The following is a 13,503-nucleotide window of genomic DNA, read 5'->3' as shown; positions in this document are numbered from 1 at the left end:
GAGGGGAGGGGAAGGGAGGGGAAGGGAGAGGAGGGGAGGGGAGGGGAGGGGAGGGGAGGAGAGGAGGAGAGGGAGAAAGGAGAGGAGGGGAAGGTTATTATATGAAACGGAACCACAGAATGAGTTTGGAGATTTCAGCTTACAAGCAGCAGGGTAGGATGAATCCTTAATCTTTCAAACTAAGGTTTTTTCATTTATGAATCCCTCCTGGGAGCAGCCCTGAGACGGCTGCTGCAGAATAGATTTAGCTCATGAATCATTCCCATTGAAGAGGAGATTTCAAAGGCGCAGGCTAAACTCTTCGGTGCTACGATTCTCTGAGCGTTGATTGGAGTGTGAGTGGGATGCTGGCGATCTCAGTTCTGTTGTGCTGACTTTCTTTTGACCATTTCGCAGAAGACAAAATGGTTTGGAAACCGTGCAAATGAAAGAAACACGAGGCTCATTTGCCTCCTCTTCTCCATCAGGACTATTGCCCAACACACGGGTTACATTAGCTAGTTGTCTGCACACCTCAGTCCCCAAAGCAGTACATTTCAGAAGACCTGGCCTTGGTGTTGCCATGCCTTACTTTGGCCGCCCATCTTTCTCTCTCTCAAGGGCAACCAGGCTCTGATCTTGTGAGAACTAGTGAAGTCCGAGTTGGATACTTAGCCAGCCCCACTTCTGCTGAAGATGGAGGATGGGGGGACTGCCAGAGAGGAAAGAGAAAGAGAGGGAGAGAGTGTTCCTTTGGGATCTGAAGAGGGAGCCCATCAATTTTTAGGTTTTGGAAAATTAGTAAGGTGTTATGTAACACAAAAGAAGAACCCTTTACTATTTTAAATCGCCAGACTGTTAGAGAATGCTTACAAGAGTGAATTCTAAGCTTTGGGGATTAATTTATCATTGACAAATGTAAAGTATTTTGCTAAACGTCATAAACTTAGAGACTGTAGACATTGAGAAAGACTGTCCACAGAGGAAGACGTCTGAGGACTGGGTGGGTATAGCTGATGGGGAAGACTGTGGCGGTCCTGTGCTGCTGTGGGGACATTTGAGCCTTTGGTGCCTTGAGCACACTCCTGAGGGATCTCAGAGGAGCTGGCTTCCATACTGCTCTCATCTGAGTTCTCCAGATTCTGTCACCTATGCGTGTTTGTCAGTCCTCAGGAGTTACTTCTCTTTGCTGTGACCTCTGCCTGCAGCTGGAAGGAGTTGGCTGAACCTCTTCCATGTCACCCAGCCTCCGTGCTGGATCCTATTGCTCTGTGGGTGCTGAGAGGCTGGAGGAGGGTAGGGGTCAGTTAAGCGGAAGCCAGGGGAAAGGAATTGCTACAAGCTAAAGTCATAGACTGTTGGAAACAGCAGCTCAGGACCCTGGAACGCAATTAAGTAAGAAATGCTCTGCAGGCGTTGTGTCTTCTAAAAGGAGGATTTTGTATATTCAGCATTACACACAGAGACCTTTCAAAAGCATTCAGAAGGGGTGTTAGCTCCTGAGTAGAGCAGACTGTCACATTTTAAAGAGTTTTTTTTTTAATTCCCCAATTTTGGGTCTGATATCCAGTGGTGTTGTCCTTATCTTCTTTAAAAACAACAACAACAACAACAACACAGAATCCTCCATAAAACTGGAAAGATTAGCTTCTCATGATACTGCATTTAAGGGGGATTTTCAAGTAAAATAGGACTCACTGGGCAGTATTGGTTCTGAGGATGGTAGACCTTTATGCAAGGTGGACTTTTCAGGAGACTATGCAGGTCGGTGGAGAGGATGCTGGGCTGCTGGCTGCAGACAGGCTGAGGGTGGGACTTGTCTCACCACTTGGTCTCTTGCTTGGAAGGGAGGATGCTTGGTCCCTGCACTCAGTGGTCCACTGCAGCATGCTGAGAGAAATGGCTGGAGACACCTTGTGGTTTTCTTTCTGTTTAAAGGAACATCTGAAGGCCATAAGAATCCTGTAGTCTCACAAGCCACCTTGCAAACCTGCCTAATGGATCTGAACAAAATGAAAAGTGCATGGTGCTCAAATGCTGCTGGCTTCTTGCTTTCCCATCTACAGTGTTGAGGAAACTGTGAACATCAAGGAGGCCACTGGCAGAGAACACAGAGAGTCTTGTTGAGTGGCCACCGGACCATGTCCTGGTTCTCCCTCTGTACTTGCTCCTGGAAGGCTGTATTCAGTTGGAGAAGTTTCTGGAGAGAGTCGTACAGAGCACAGTGTTTGTCCTATTTACTCCCTCAGAGGAGTGGTAGACAGCAGCCCACCTCTCTCTACTGTGCCTCTCTTTTCACCGAGCCATGCTACACTTTGGCTGCCTCTGATTGGGCTCACTTGCTCTCAGTTCCTGTTCTTGCTTCTGCCAGCTCACCGCTGCTGCCCACAGCCTCTGCCCAGCCTAGACCTCAATCATTCGCACACTCTGGAGACTCCCAAAGAATCCATCTCTACTGCCTCAGCTGGAAGGGCCTTCATGGTCACTGAATTCACCATTTTTCATAGCTTGTGACCACATTGTATCTGTGCATGTATGTTTCATCTGGAAGCAGTATGATCTTTACACACACACACACACAGAGACACACACATACGCATGCACACACTCACACAGACAGGCATTCATATATATTATACACACACTTTCCATATATGTCACACACAGGCATTCTCCATATATCACACATATCTCCCACATATATCATATAGACACAGACACACACTACTTATACAGGAATATTCCACATGTTTAAATATATGCCACACACATTCCATATGTATCACACAGAGCATATGCTATTCAGACATCCTCTACATACACACATCACACACAAACACATTATACGCACACACACACACACACACACACACACACACACAACTCTTTTCACACTGCCACACAACAGACATACATCACACCCTCCCATATACCACACATATGTTCCACCTGTGCATATACATTTGCCATAGCAGATGCATATACTATTTAGTAACACACACATACTCCCTGCCCCGGGTTATTTTGGCAGGCTAATTTTAAGTCAGGAATCAATAAAAGATGATCTATTGGAAGAGAGCCATCTAGGGAAACAAATCTGAGTAAAGTAGAAATGACCTTTAGATTACCCCTTATTCTCTAGTTATGGACCACGGAGAAGAAGCTGCCATGGACTATCATGGATTATTCAAGAGCACTAGAGGGTTTGTTGAAAAGACTTGATTGGCTGAGATGGGCAGTACAATTTAACTAGAAGAGAGGATCTGTCTTTTAATCCTAGAGATTCTTTTGCCAATAGTCTCTGCAGTGTAGAGCTTGTGGCTGTGGTCTTGTGTTTATGGTGACCTGTGTGATTTAAGTGTGATCAGGATTTGAAACCCTGAGGCTCAGTTATTTGGTGCTGTTTTTCTAAGATAACATAAGGTAGCAGCCTGGAGTAGGATGTTGTCTTATAACTTCTTAGGTCAAGTCAGCTCCATCCCAACACAGTGAGGACCTGTGAGGAGCTAAATGTTCTACAGTAACATGTGTCGAGTCCTCCCTGTGGCAGGAAAAACTTCATGAATCCTATAGAACTCGAACTCTGCACTAATTTTATGCAGTAACCCTTGAGCGTTACTCTATTTTTAGTGTGTCTAGAACCAAAGTAAAACACAATGTAAATACATCATTTGATTTATCGTTCTTGATAGATGAGGGCAGCATGCCAGAAGAGCCAGATGAGAGAGTAGCCAGGCATATCTGAATTCTGTGTTCCTATTGCTTATAATAGAGTAGGGAGGCAGGAGGCAGACGAGCTGGGAAACTGGGATACCGAGTGCTTGGTGACGCGTCTTTAATGCTTCAGTCCATGTGAGGTTTTGCTCTTGCAAGCTCAAATGTTCACTTGGAAGTTCCTTTCAGGAAAGCACTGTGTGACGGAGACCTGGAGGAAAAAGAGGACTAATCGAGGAAAGCAAAGTTGGCTTTCAGGGCAGATGTGCACCAGGTGTCTGTGGGAATCTGTAAAGGTTGCTGACTGGGCAGATGTGGACCAGGTGTCTGTGGGAATCTGTAAAGGTTGCTGACTGGGCAGATGTGGACCAGGTGTCTGTGGGAATCTGTAAAGGTTGCTGACTGGGCAGATGTGGACAAGGTGTCTTTGTGAATCTCTAAAGGTTGCTGATTGGGCAGATGTGGACCAGGTATCTGCAAGAATCTGTAAAGGTTGCTGGGCATCCCAAAGGACTGAGGAGAAAATTGGTCTTTGTGTTATTGTTTCTAGAATTTTATAACTTCCTGAAAGTCTAAAATCTTCTTCAGGTACACCATCATTGTAGATCTACAGGTTATGTCCATGGCAAATAGGTTGTTTAACACTTGGGAGAGGGCTTGAATAGTCATTTTACTGTGAGATTTAGAGAAGAGTCTGTGGAGTTGTGTACCTTAAGGCCACGCCAAGGCCATGGCTTTAAGTACTTCCGGAGTCCTTTAGTGAGAATTGTCAGCTATTGTCTCTCCCATCCCCTCCACAAGGCCTTTACATCCCGATCCTCATGAAATCTCGAGAGCCCTCATAGGTGGAAAAAGAAGTTCTGGGCATAAACGTATATTTAGTAATGCTTTAAAAGAGTATTTATCCCTCCAACCTGGTGGGTAAAATGAATAAAACTGGGAAAAAGGAATATAAGAATAGCCTTCAAGTTAATTTAAGTATTAAAAGGAATAAAAACACATATTTAGAACAATTCAGTCAGAGAATTATAGATTTCACAAAGAGATTAATGGAATGGATTTTCTTGGCTGGTCTGTAGAATGATCCCGAAGAGGGTAGTTTTGAGAGTAAGGATTTTAGAAAATCTTGAACAGTGGTTGAATCTATCCATTTTCAAGCAGATTTTATGTGGGATTAGCTTATCTTGATTTGTTTTCTGGCCAACCTCTATTACAAGTTAAACTAAAGCTTATTCATTTGTCTCCCGCCCTCTTCCTTCCCAGGGTTTCACTGCTTCTATGTGTGTGGAAGATGGAGGGGAGATGGTGCCCCTCCCCCACACATACATACATGCATACATACATACATACATACATACATACATACAGCCAGGACAGCCCTCTGCTGGAAACAGAGGGGAGCTCTCCCCAGGGAGCCAAAAGCCTGTGTGTGTGTGGGGGGGTGTATACACAGACGCACACACGTGCGTGGATGTGTTTGCTTCCTGTTTTGTAGGTTCTGCTTAAGAAGCTCTGGGTTGAGTCAGGACTTATGCCTATTTCTTGCCTTCCCTATCTCTCATTCTAAAAAACTTCTGTTTGTTGTACAGGAACAAGCAAATTGTGACTCACACAGTTAACTTGGATTTTACAGATTAAACAACGTTATCTGAAAGAGGCAGGCCCCCGTTTTTCTGCTGTATTTCACAGCGCTCCTTTGACTGTTTTGCATCTTTTGCTCCCAGGGGAAGTTACACGACCCTCAGCTCATGGGCATCATACCGAGGATTGCACATGATATTTTTGATCACATCTATTCCATGGACGAGAACCTGGAGTTTCATATCAAGGTAAGTGGTTTTTGCTAAGAACAAGAAAGATCACGAGGCCCCAAGTCATATTACTCAGTCTTTGTTTCTCTCCTTTTATATAGATGTACAAGATGGTTTCTTTTAACTCAAGTATCATTCCGTAGGAAGCAGACCCTACGGTTAATAATTTCAGTCAATACCAAGCATTTGGATTGGTTTGCTTGAAATAGGAACATAAAGACAAACAAGCCTCCTCTAGGATGGACTCTTCATACCTGTTGCCTGGATTCTCCCCTTTTCCCTGTGCGTTTCTGAGAATAGTCCAGGAGTATGTCTGTGTGTGGGTTAGGACACCATTCCCCAGTGAGTTCCTTGGAACACAGTCCCTTGTGTTACCAGTAGAGAAGCTGCCAGAGAAAAGCATTATATGGCCAGATAAACTTGGAAGATACTTTTTTGACCAGGGCTAAACGTATCACAAGTTCAAATGCTGTTGTGAATAGTATGACTCTCAAAAGGAATGCATACTCCCAGCCCCTGTGTAATGACACCTCCATCCTGCTTTGGGAAGTGTTGGCCAGAATTCACCTGCCTTTTTTTCCCTCTTCCTCTTTGTTATTATTTTATTTTAACCCAGAAACGCTAATCTTGCTTAAATTTGAAAGTCAGCCCTCTGCTCTATTATTATTTCTGTTGAGTTATAAAATTTGAACTTCTTTGTAAATTCCAGGCTACTTGCTTAAACACAGAGAGACATGTCATAAGGTGGCGACTGTGTAGCCAGGGTAGATAAGGCTGTGGAGATCAGGAAATTCCAGCCCTGGGTTTCCCTGAAAGAGATATAGTTCATGTGGCATAAAATTCATCCTTTAAAAATATTTTTTGTGGAGCTTAGGATATTTCCCAAACAGTATAGTCATCATTCTTATGTAAATCTTTAATATTTCCACCGCCCCAAAATACACTACCTTGTACTCTACTCTTCTCTACTTTGGCTTGCCTCTTTCATTCTAAACTTTGCTCTCTGTTTTGCTGGGTGTGGTCTTGGGCAGCATGGCAGCCCCTTAATGACTGTTCCTGTGTTTCCAATCCTGCCTTCTCCTGGGGAGGGGATGACTGGCCAACCTAGAGCAGTCCCTGCCCTGTTTCTGTGATCCCAGATACACACAATGTCTGCTTCTCCATTTTTGGGCCTGGTGGGGTTGAAGGGCAGGGAGGAGAGAGGCCGTCCTAAGAAGGCAGAGTAGCTCAGTGGAGAGGTTGTCTTGAAAGATTGAACCTTGGTACACATGACCTAGTGGGTTAGTGATGAGGGAGCAGAAGTTCAGACACAGACAGACGGTCCAAGTTACAAATCAACCCCAGCACTGACTGATACGTGGTACCTTTTTCATTGTGTTAGGCTTCTTTCTGATGTGGCAAGATGGCTCAGTGGGTAAAGGCATTTGCTGCCAAGCCTGACAACCCAAGTTTAGTCCCTGAGCATCGCATGTGGAAGAGAACCGCCTCCCACACGTGTTCTCCACATGTGCTCCAGGGCTCAGGCCCTTCCCATACTCACACAAAATAAATAAATGCAGCAATCAAAAAATTTAAACCTCTCCCCTTATTTATTTCCACGACAAGCTGTTCCTAAATTTACATTTCAAAAAGCCATTGCTGTTTGTGTGGTTACATCCAGCACACCACGTGTCTCTTCGTTGCAGAAAGCTTGCTTCTCTGCACCCAGCCAGGCTTCCTTATGTCTGAGGATACAGAGAGTGTTGCTTTGATGAGATCAAGATTTAGAAGCTTAGTGCTTCTTTAAGGCTGTTTACGCTGACACACTTTAAACTACTGAAGAGGTCTTAACTGATAATCCTGAGTGAGATGTTAAACCAATTACTGCTCTGGAAATAGTGCCCTGTATCAGAATCTTATTACTATTAAGAGTGGCGCTGGCTTGAAATGGTGGGGGGAGGGGAAGAATAGTCTCTCAGTCTCTAGAATCAAATCTTACAGTGCAGGCTCCCATTGTGCATTTCCTAAATAAATTTACTTTTCTATTAATAAGAATTGTAAGTGGACAAGTTAGCTGTGTGGACTCTGTGTTCTGAACTTATATCTACAGGCGAAACCAAAAGGGCCCTGTTAAGGCAATATTGAAAATCTGCTCCTTAATGCATCCCACGGAGGTTTTGAACGGTATTTGTGATCGTGCTGTTGTTTTTCTTCCGAACAATGCCGATTGGTTTCCCTTCTGTCTGTTCTCACAAAGCATTTGAAATAACAAAATGAAATTTGACACCTCACAAAAGCTGAAATTAATACATCAGCATTCCGTTTTAACTTGTATTAAACAGGATCAGGAATTTAATTGCCAGGCTTGGCAGTCTATGGTTCGTGGCTACTTCTTAGATTTAACTGATTTTCTCTGTAATTTGTGGCAGTAAAGTCGCATGTTTAGGATTCCCCAGAGCTGAGACGTGAATATGGTCGAATGTATTGCGTGCATGTATGAAAAAACATTTTTTTTTTAAAAAAATCTCAGGGGTAGTGGGAAATCTTAACAGCAGTCAGACAATCATGAACTGGAATAGATTGACACCAGAATGAGGCCAGCCTCAGGAGAGCTTGGTTAGAGATGAGTGAAGTTGGGCTTTGAGGACTGCACAGAGCTGAGTGTGGCAACGGGAAAGTCTAGAGAGAACAGTTAGGGGCTGTCGGGATAGCTCAGAGGTACAGTGCATTCCTTGCATGTGTGAGGCCCTAGACGACCAGAGCAAACTAATAAAAACAGAACCAGGAGGTGAGAGTGGCGAGCCTTCTGAATGTCAGGTGGAAGTGTCCAGAGAGATGGAGCACACTGGACAGGTGAAACAGAGGTACAGGTACCCAGGAACAGCTGCTGCTTGTCGATTTCAAAGTAGGAATCTCAAAGCTGTCTGGAACTGGGATGGTGGGCCCTAGATGGAGGCACACAAAAGATAACAGGCCAGGGCTGAGCCGCCACAGAGATTAGTGTCAGGGCAGAGGGCTCTTCACATTCTCCAGATCAGAGGTAAGGTTGGTCTGGTCCTGAAGTTTCATCTGGCTATGCACAGCCCAGCTTTACAACTGTACAGTGACAACCGTGGCTGGGCTAATGATGGGATATATCCAGAGAAATGTGTTGTAAGACAGTTTTGTCACTCTGTAAGCCTCATAGATAACTTAGGCAAAACAAGGACTCTATGATATCACTAGGCAATGTGATCTTATGGGACTGCTACCATGTATGTGATCTGTTGTTTAATCTTATCACGTAGCCCACAGCTATATTTTTCTTCTTTTCTTTTTAAAATTATTTTATTTATTTATATTTCAAATGTTGCCCCCCTTCCAAGTCCCCACTTCATGAGTTCTTCAACCCCTCCCATTTGCTTCTGAGAGGGTGCTCCCCAACCCACCTCACCCTTCTAGAAGTCTTTCCCACTGAGGCCAGACAAGGCATTCCTCTGTAACATATGTACTGGGGTCCATGGACCAGCCCATGTATGGTCTTTGGTTGGTGGTTTAGTCCCTGGGAACTCTGGAAGGTCTGGTTGGTTGATATTGTTGTTATTCCTGGATGGAATTTTTCACATCTTAAAGATTAATAGCTTCATTTGCCAGATGAGGAAATTGAGGCCATGTGTACATGAGATTCCTCAGAACTCATTCTTAGTTTAAGCATCGCATTACTTCAGCTATCAGACGAGTCACCTGGGAATTCAGACGCTGATTCTGGGTTCTGGTGTCTGAGGCTCTGATGCAGTGGGATAGCACCAGTTATCAGGACTCTGTGCTTCTGTAGCTGATACTGATATATGTGGTGCTGGCTAAAGCTTGAGAATAATTATTTAGAAGGCTTCCTTTTCTTTCCGCAGTCTAATCATCATCTGTTTGGTTTTGGTTTTTGAGAGAGAATATCTTCTCTAGCCCTGGCTGGCTTTAGATTCATGAAAATCCTCTCACTCACCTTCTGGGATCATAGGCATAGCTACCACACCTGGTCAATAGTCTTTGTTAAACCACATTTGTTCCAATCCTTCACAGAGTCCAAACCTGGTGACTTCATCAGTAACTTCTCAGGTATCTTTCTGAGCTCCTGTAGTTCCATCCTTAGCCCAGTGTTCCCGTGGATCTGACGAGGCTGTGGCACTGTTCAGTTGGATGAAGTCTACTTTAGGATGCTTTCTCTTAGGGCTATTACCACACATGGGCATTTGCTTGGTATTCAGCTAAGGCTAAACTTGGGTTCTCTTGTAAGAGGCTATCGAGCAGCTGACGTAAGGACTACCTGGGACCGAAGGAGTCAAAAGTGTAGAGCTAGAGTGGTTTCTGGTTGACAGATGGGTAGGTCACAATGGCCAAGCAAGAGGAATACCTGAGGGGTGGCTGCGGTTCTGTGCTCAGGACTCTGACCTTTCCCTTGGTGTCCCCTCTTGTCAGCCACAGTGAAAGCTTTCGATAGTGATGTTTTTAAAATGTGGTGTGGTATTTCTACTTCATTTTCAATTTGTCTTTAACTAGGTTTCCTATTTTGAGATCTACTTGGACAAAATAAGGGACTTGCTTGACGGTAAGTCCCACCTGAATGCGCTGTGTCTGCCCTGTAGTTGACGTGCAGGGGGGTTGAGATGAGTTAGGGCGCTTCTGCCTGGACAGCTGATGAAAATTTAGAGCGATGTTTGCCCTCGGGCTGTGCTCTCCTCCCAACCCCAGCTTAAACTTGCCTCTTCTCTAGCCATAGCTGTTCTTCTGGGGGCGCAGGGTTTTTAACTTCCCTTTCCTTCTTTACATGCTGTCATTTTCACCACCACAGTGTCCAAGACCAACTTGGCTGTTCATGAAGACAAAAATAGAGTCCCCTATGTAAAGGTATGCAAAGACTTGGGTCACTGTCCAAATATTACGTGAGATGCTGTAAAGAGTATTCAAAAGGCATAGTTATCTATAACATTGATATGGCCATAAAAATCAATATTTAGTTTCTTTAACTGTAGCTTTCATGTATGCAAATTATTGTTGTTGTTGTTGTTATTCATTTGCTGGGAATCTAATTCAGTGCTTCATGTATAAGCTATGAGCTATTATACCCAGCCCTCTTTATGAAATCTATTATTTTAAATGTTACCGTTTAGTATTTAAAAGAGGTTTTGGGATTTACTGCAATGGTGTTTGCTGTGCACCTCACAGAAGTCTGTTGTAGCATCATGTCACAGGCTGAAATGGTAAATGACGGAAAGGTGAGACAGTACATTCTCGTTCCTCTTCTCTTATAGATTTTCTTCTTTTAATTTCTGCCTCCTGAAAGTATTGCTTTAGGGTATGGACATGAGCTTAAAAAGCGTTGACCTTACATCTAGCTTTCCCAGGGCTAGCTCATACTTCTCTTTAATGTAGACTCCAAGCCCCAGGCAAGGAGGAGAAACTGTACCTTTAGAGGGAGAAGGATGCTTAGCTGCTTTGCGGTGCTGTTGCTTTGCAACTGCTGTCATGGCTGACCTGACTTGCCTTTGACTCTTGCAGGGGTGCACCGAGAGGTTTGTATCAAGCCCGGAGGAGGTCATGGATGTGATCGATGAGGGCAAAGCAAACCGACACGTGGCTGTGACAAGTAAGCGCGGGGTGACGTCTGTGCTGTCATGTAGCACAGCGACATTTGCCCTCTGTGCAGGACAGCTGGGTAATGAGGATGTGGGGGAAGATAGCAGAGAGCAGTGAGCAGACAGACCCCAGCCCCGGTGCCACAGGAGTGTATGCAGCACGCTCAAGTCTTAAAGCGTTGCCTGAGATTCCTCGGGTTCTGATAAAAGGCTTAGAAAGAAAATCCAAGCTATTAAACTCATGTCAAACACAAGGAAAAACAGTTGGAGTTCTACCTCTATAGAAGGAGAATAGTATGAAGAGGGCGTCAGAGCAGGGCGGGCAGCTTCCAAGGAGTCCCCGCTGCACATGGTCACAACAGATGCACTCACGTGAGCTAACGTGCCAGGCAGCTTTTGTCCAGGTGTCACATCCCAGGGAGCTGCACGTGTGTCTCAGAGCGGCAGAGGCTCCTTAAAGAGACTAGCACCCTTTCAGGGGGTTGTGGACAAAGGAGTGTAAGTTCACACAGAGCTGGTGGGACTAAGAATTTCAAGTTCAGAAGAGAAAAAAAAAATCAGGAGAGGATGCGTGGGCAGTGCAGCTCATTGATGCACTGGGTTCTAATGTTGAGGATGATACAATGCACTTCTTGAAGCTAGGCACGCAGGCTTGACCAACTGTCAGGACTGTAAGCCTGGAAGGTGCCCCAGGTGAAGCCTGCTGCTGAGGAAGGGAGCAAAGGTGCCCGAACGTGCTGTATAGAAGAGAGTCAAGCAGTAGTTGGTGACTGGTCTAGACCCTTCTAAGAGCTGGTCCTGTGTGGATGGACTCCAGTTCTGTGACTCACATCTGAAATTCTTAGCCTCTTCTTTACCCAGCATCAATGTGTGACATGATGCTCATGTACGTGGCCATTTTCAGAGCTGACCTAGGCTTGCATACAGTGTAAGAAACACTGCTTCTTGCTGTTCTGCCCGAAACTCACATGTATACAAAAAAAAAAACCTTTCTCACTGTGTTTCTTAAGCTGTCAGTCATGAATTAATCACAGTGTACCAGAACTGGCTGCCAGCTTCAGAGCTGAGGATCTGGAATGTTACTAGTGTCCTTATCATTCTGTCAGGGTTTTTAACACATTATTTTGTGTGTGTGCGTGTGTGCGTGCCATGTCGATGTGCACATAGGAGCTAGGGAGACAACACTCCCAAAAATTTCCCTCTAGCATGTGGGTCTTGGAAATTGAACTGGGATGTCAGGCTTGACAGCGTCCTTACTCATTGAGTCATCCCACCAGCTCTGGTTTCTATTTCAGTGTGGTAAGTATAGTTAAAAGTGCTGCATTCCTAAGTCCATTTACGTTGTGGGCAACATCTTCTCACGTGTCTCCACAATGTCCCATCTCCCCTAGCTGAGACCTGAACTCAGGGACCTTTGCAGCAGGTGCTTCTCGGGCTCTACCATCTCCCCATATCCTGTTTTAATTTTCAAGATCAGCTTGGCTATTCAGGATCCTGTAAGACTTTGTAGAACTTTTAAAGATTAGGGTAGATTTTTCTACTTCTATAGGTATTAGCATTAAGATTTTGATACTGTTGTATTTGAATGGATTATTTTGGCTAAATTTACATTTGTATTTTTTATGTGTATGAATGTCTGGTGTGTATAATAAGCAGGCTCCTATGTGGGACGGTCCATGTGCATTTGCGCATGTTTTGTGTGTCTGTGTGTCTGTGTGTGTAGACCTGAAGTTGATGTTGTATGTCTCTTTGACTCGATCTTCACGTTTATTTTTATTGAGGCAGCCTCTCTCACTGACCCAGTACTTACCAGTTTCAGCTAGTCCAGCCAGCTCTGGGCCTCCTCTGTTTCTGTCTCTCCAGTATCAGGATTACAGATAAATCGCCATGCCTGACCAGCTTTTAAATGGGTTCTGGGATTCCAGCCTCCAGTCCTCCTGCTTACTCAGCAGAGCTTTAGCTATTGAAGCCATCTCTTCAGCCCCAACCTTGATATCTTAGCATTACTTAATCTTCTAATAAATGATCATGGGTTATGGTTCCATTCATATGTATCTGGTTTAATATCCTTAAGTGACATTTTGTAGCATTTGTCTAAAAATCTGCCATTTTCTTTAAGTTTATCTCTATTTTATCCTTTCTGTTGCTAATGTAGATAGATTGTTTTCTTAATTTATTTTTTAGGTCAGAAATAGAAACAAATGCTTTTTTCATGTTGATTTTTCTAGCATGCAGCATTGCTAAATCTATTTATTTGTAACTTAAAAATTGGGATCTTCAGAGGTTGTTTTAAGGAACAATCTAGTGAGATGCTTTCTGAGGGACAGTGAAAGTTGACTGGGGTCTGCTGAAAAGGGAAGCGTTTTCTTTGATATCTTGACCGTTGAATCTGGGAGGCCTCTGCATGTTTA

The 13,503-nt window shown here is 44.2% G+C and overlaps 1 protein-coding gene across 1 annotated transcript in view; it reads left to right on the top strand.

Moving 5' to 3' along the window:
• Kif5c (kinesin family member 5C) overlaps window positions 1-13,503 on the top strand; it is a 153,369-nt gene that overhangs the window by 59,880 nt on the left and 79,986 nt on the right. Inside the window, exons 4-7 of the mRNA XM_028769180.1 lie at window positions 5,418-5,522; window positions 10,017-10,065; window positions 10,309-10,364; window positions 11,016-11,103. Of these exons, the coding sequence (XP_028625013.1) occupies window positions 5,418-5,522; window positions 10,017-10,065; window positions 10,309-10,364; window positions 11,016-11,103 (298 nt within the window). The remainder of the gene's footprint in view (window positions 1-5,417; window positions 5,523-10,016; window positions 10,066-10,308; window positions 10,365-11,015; window positions 11,104-13,503) is intronic.

The sequence above is a fragment of the Grammomys surdaster genome, unplaced genomic scaffold, assembly GCF_004785775.1.
Source record: "Grammomys surdaster isolate TR1022 unplaced genomic scaffold, NIH_TR_1.0 191, whole genome shotgun sequence".
NCBI classification, from domain to species: domain Eukaryota; kingdom Metazoa; phylum Chordata; class Mammalia; order Rodentia; family Muridae; genus Grammomys; species Grammomys surdaster.
This window is presented reverse-complemented; position numbering and strand designations above follow the sequence as displayed.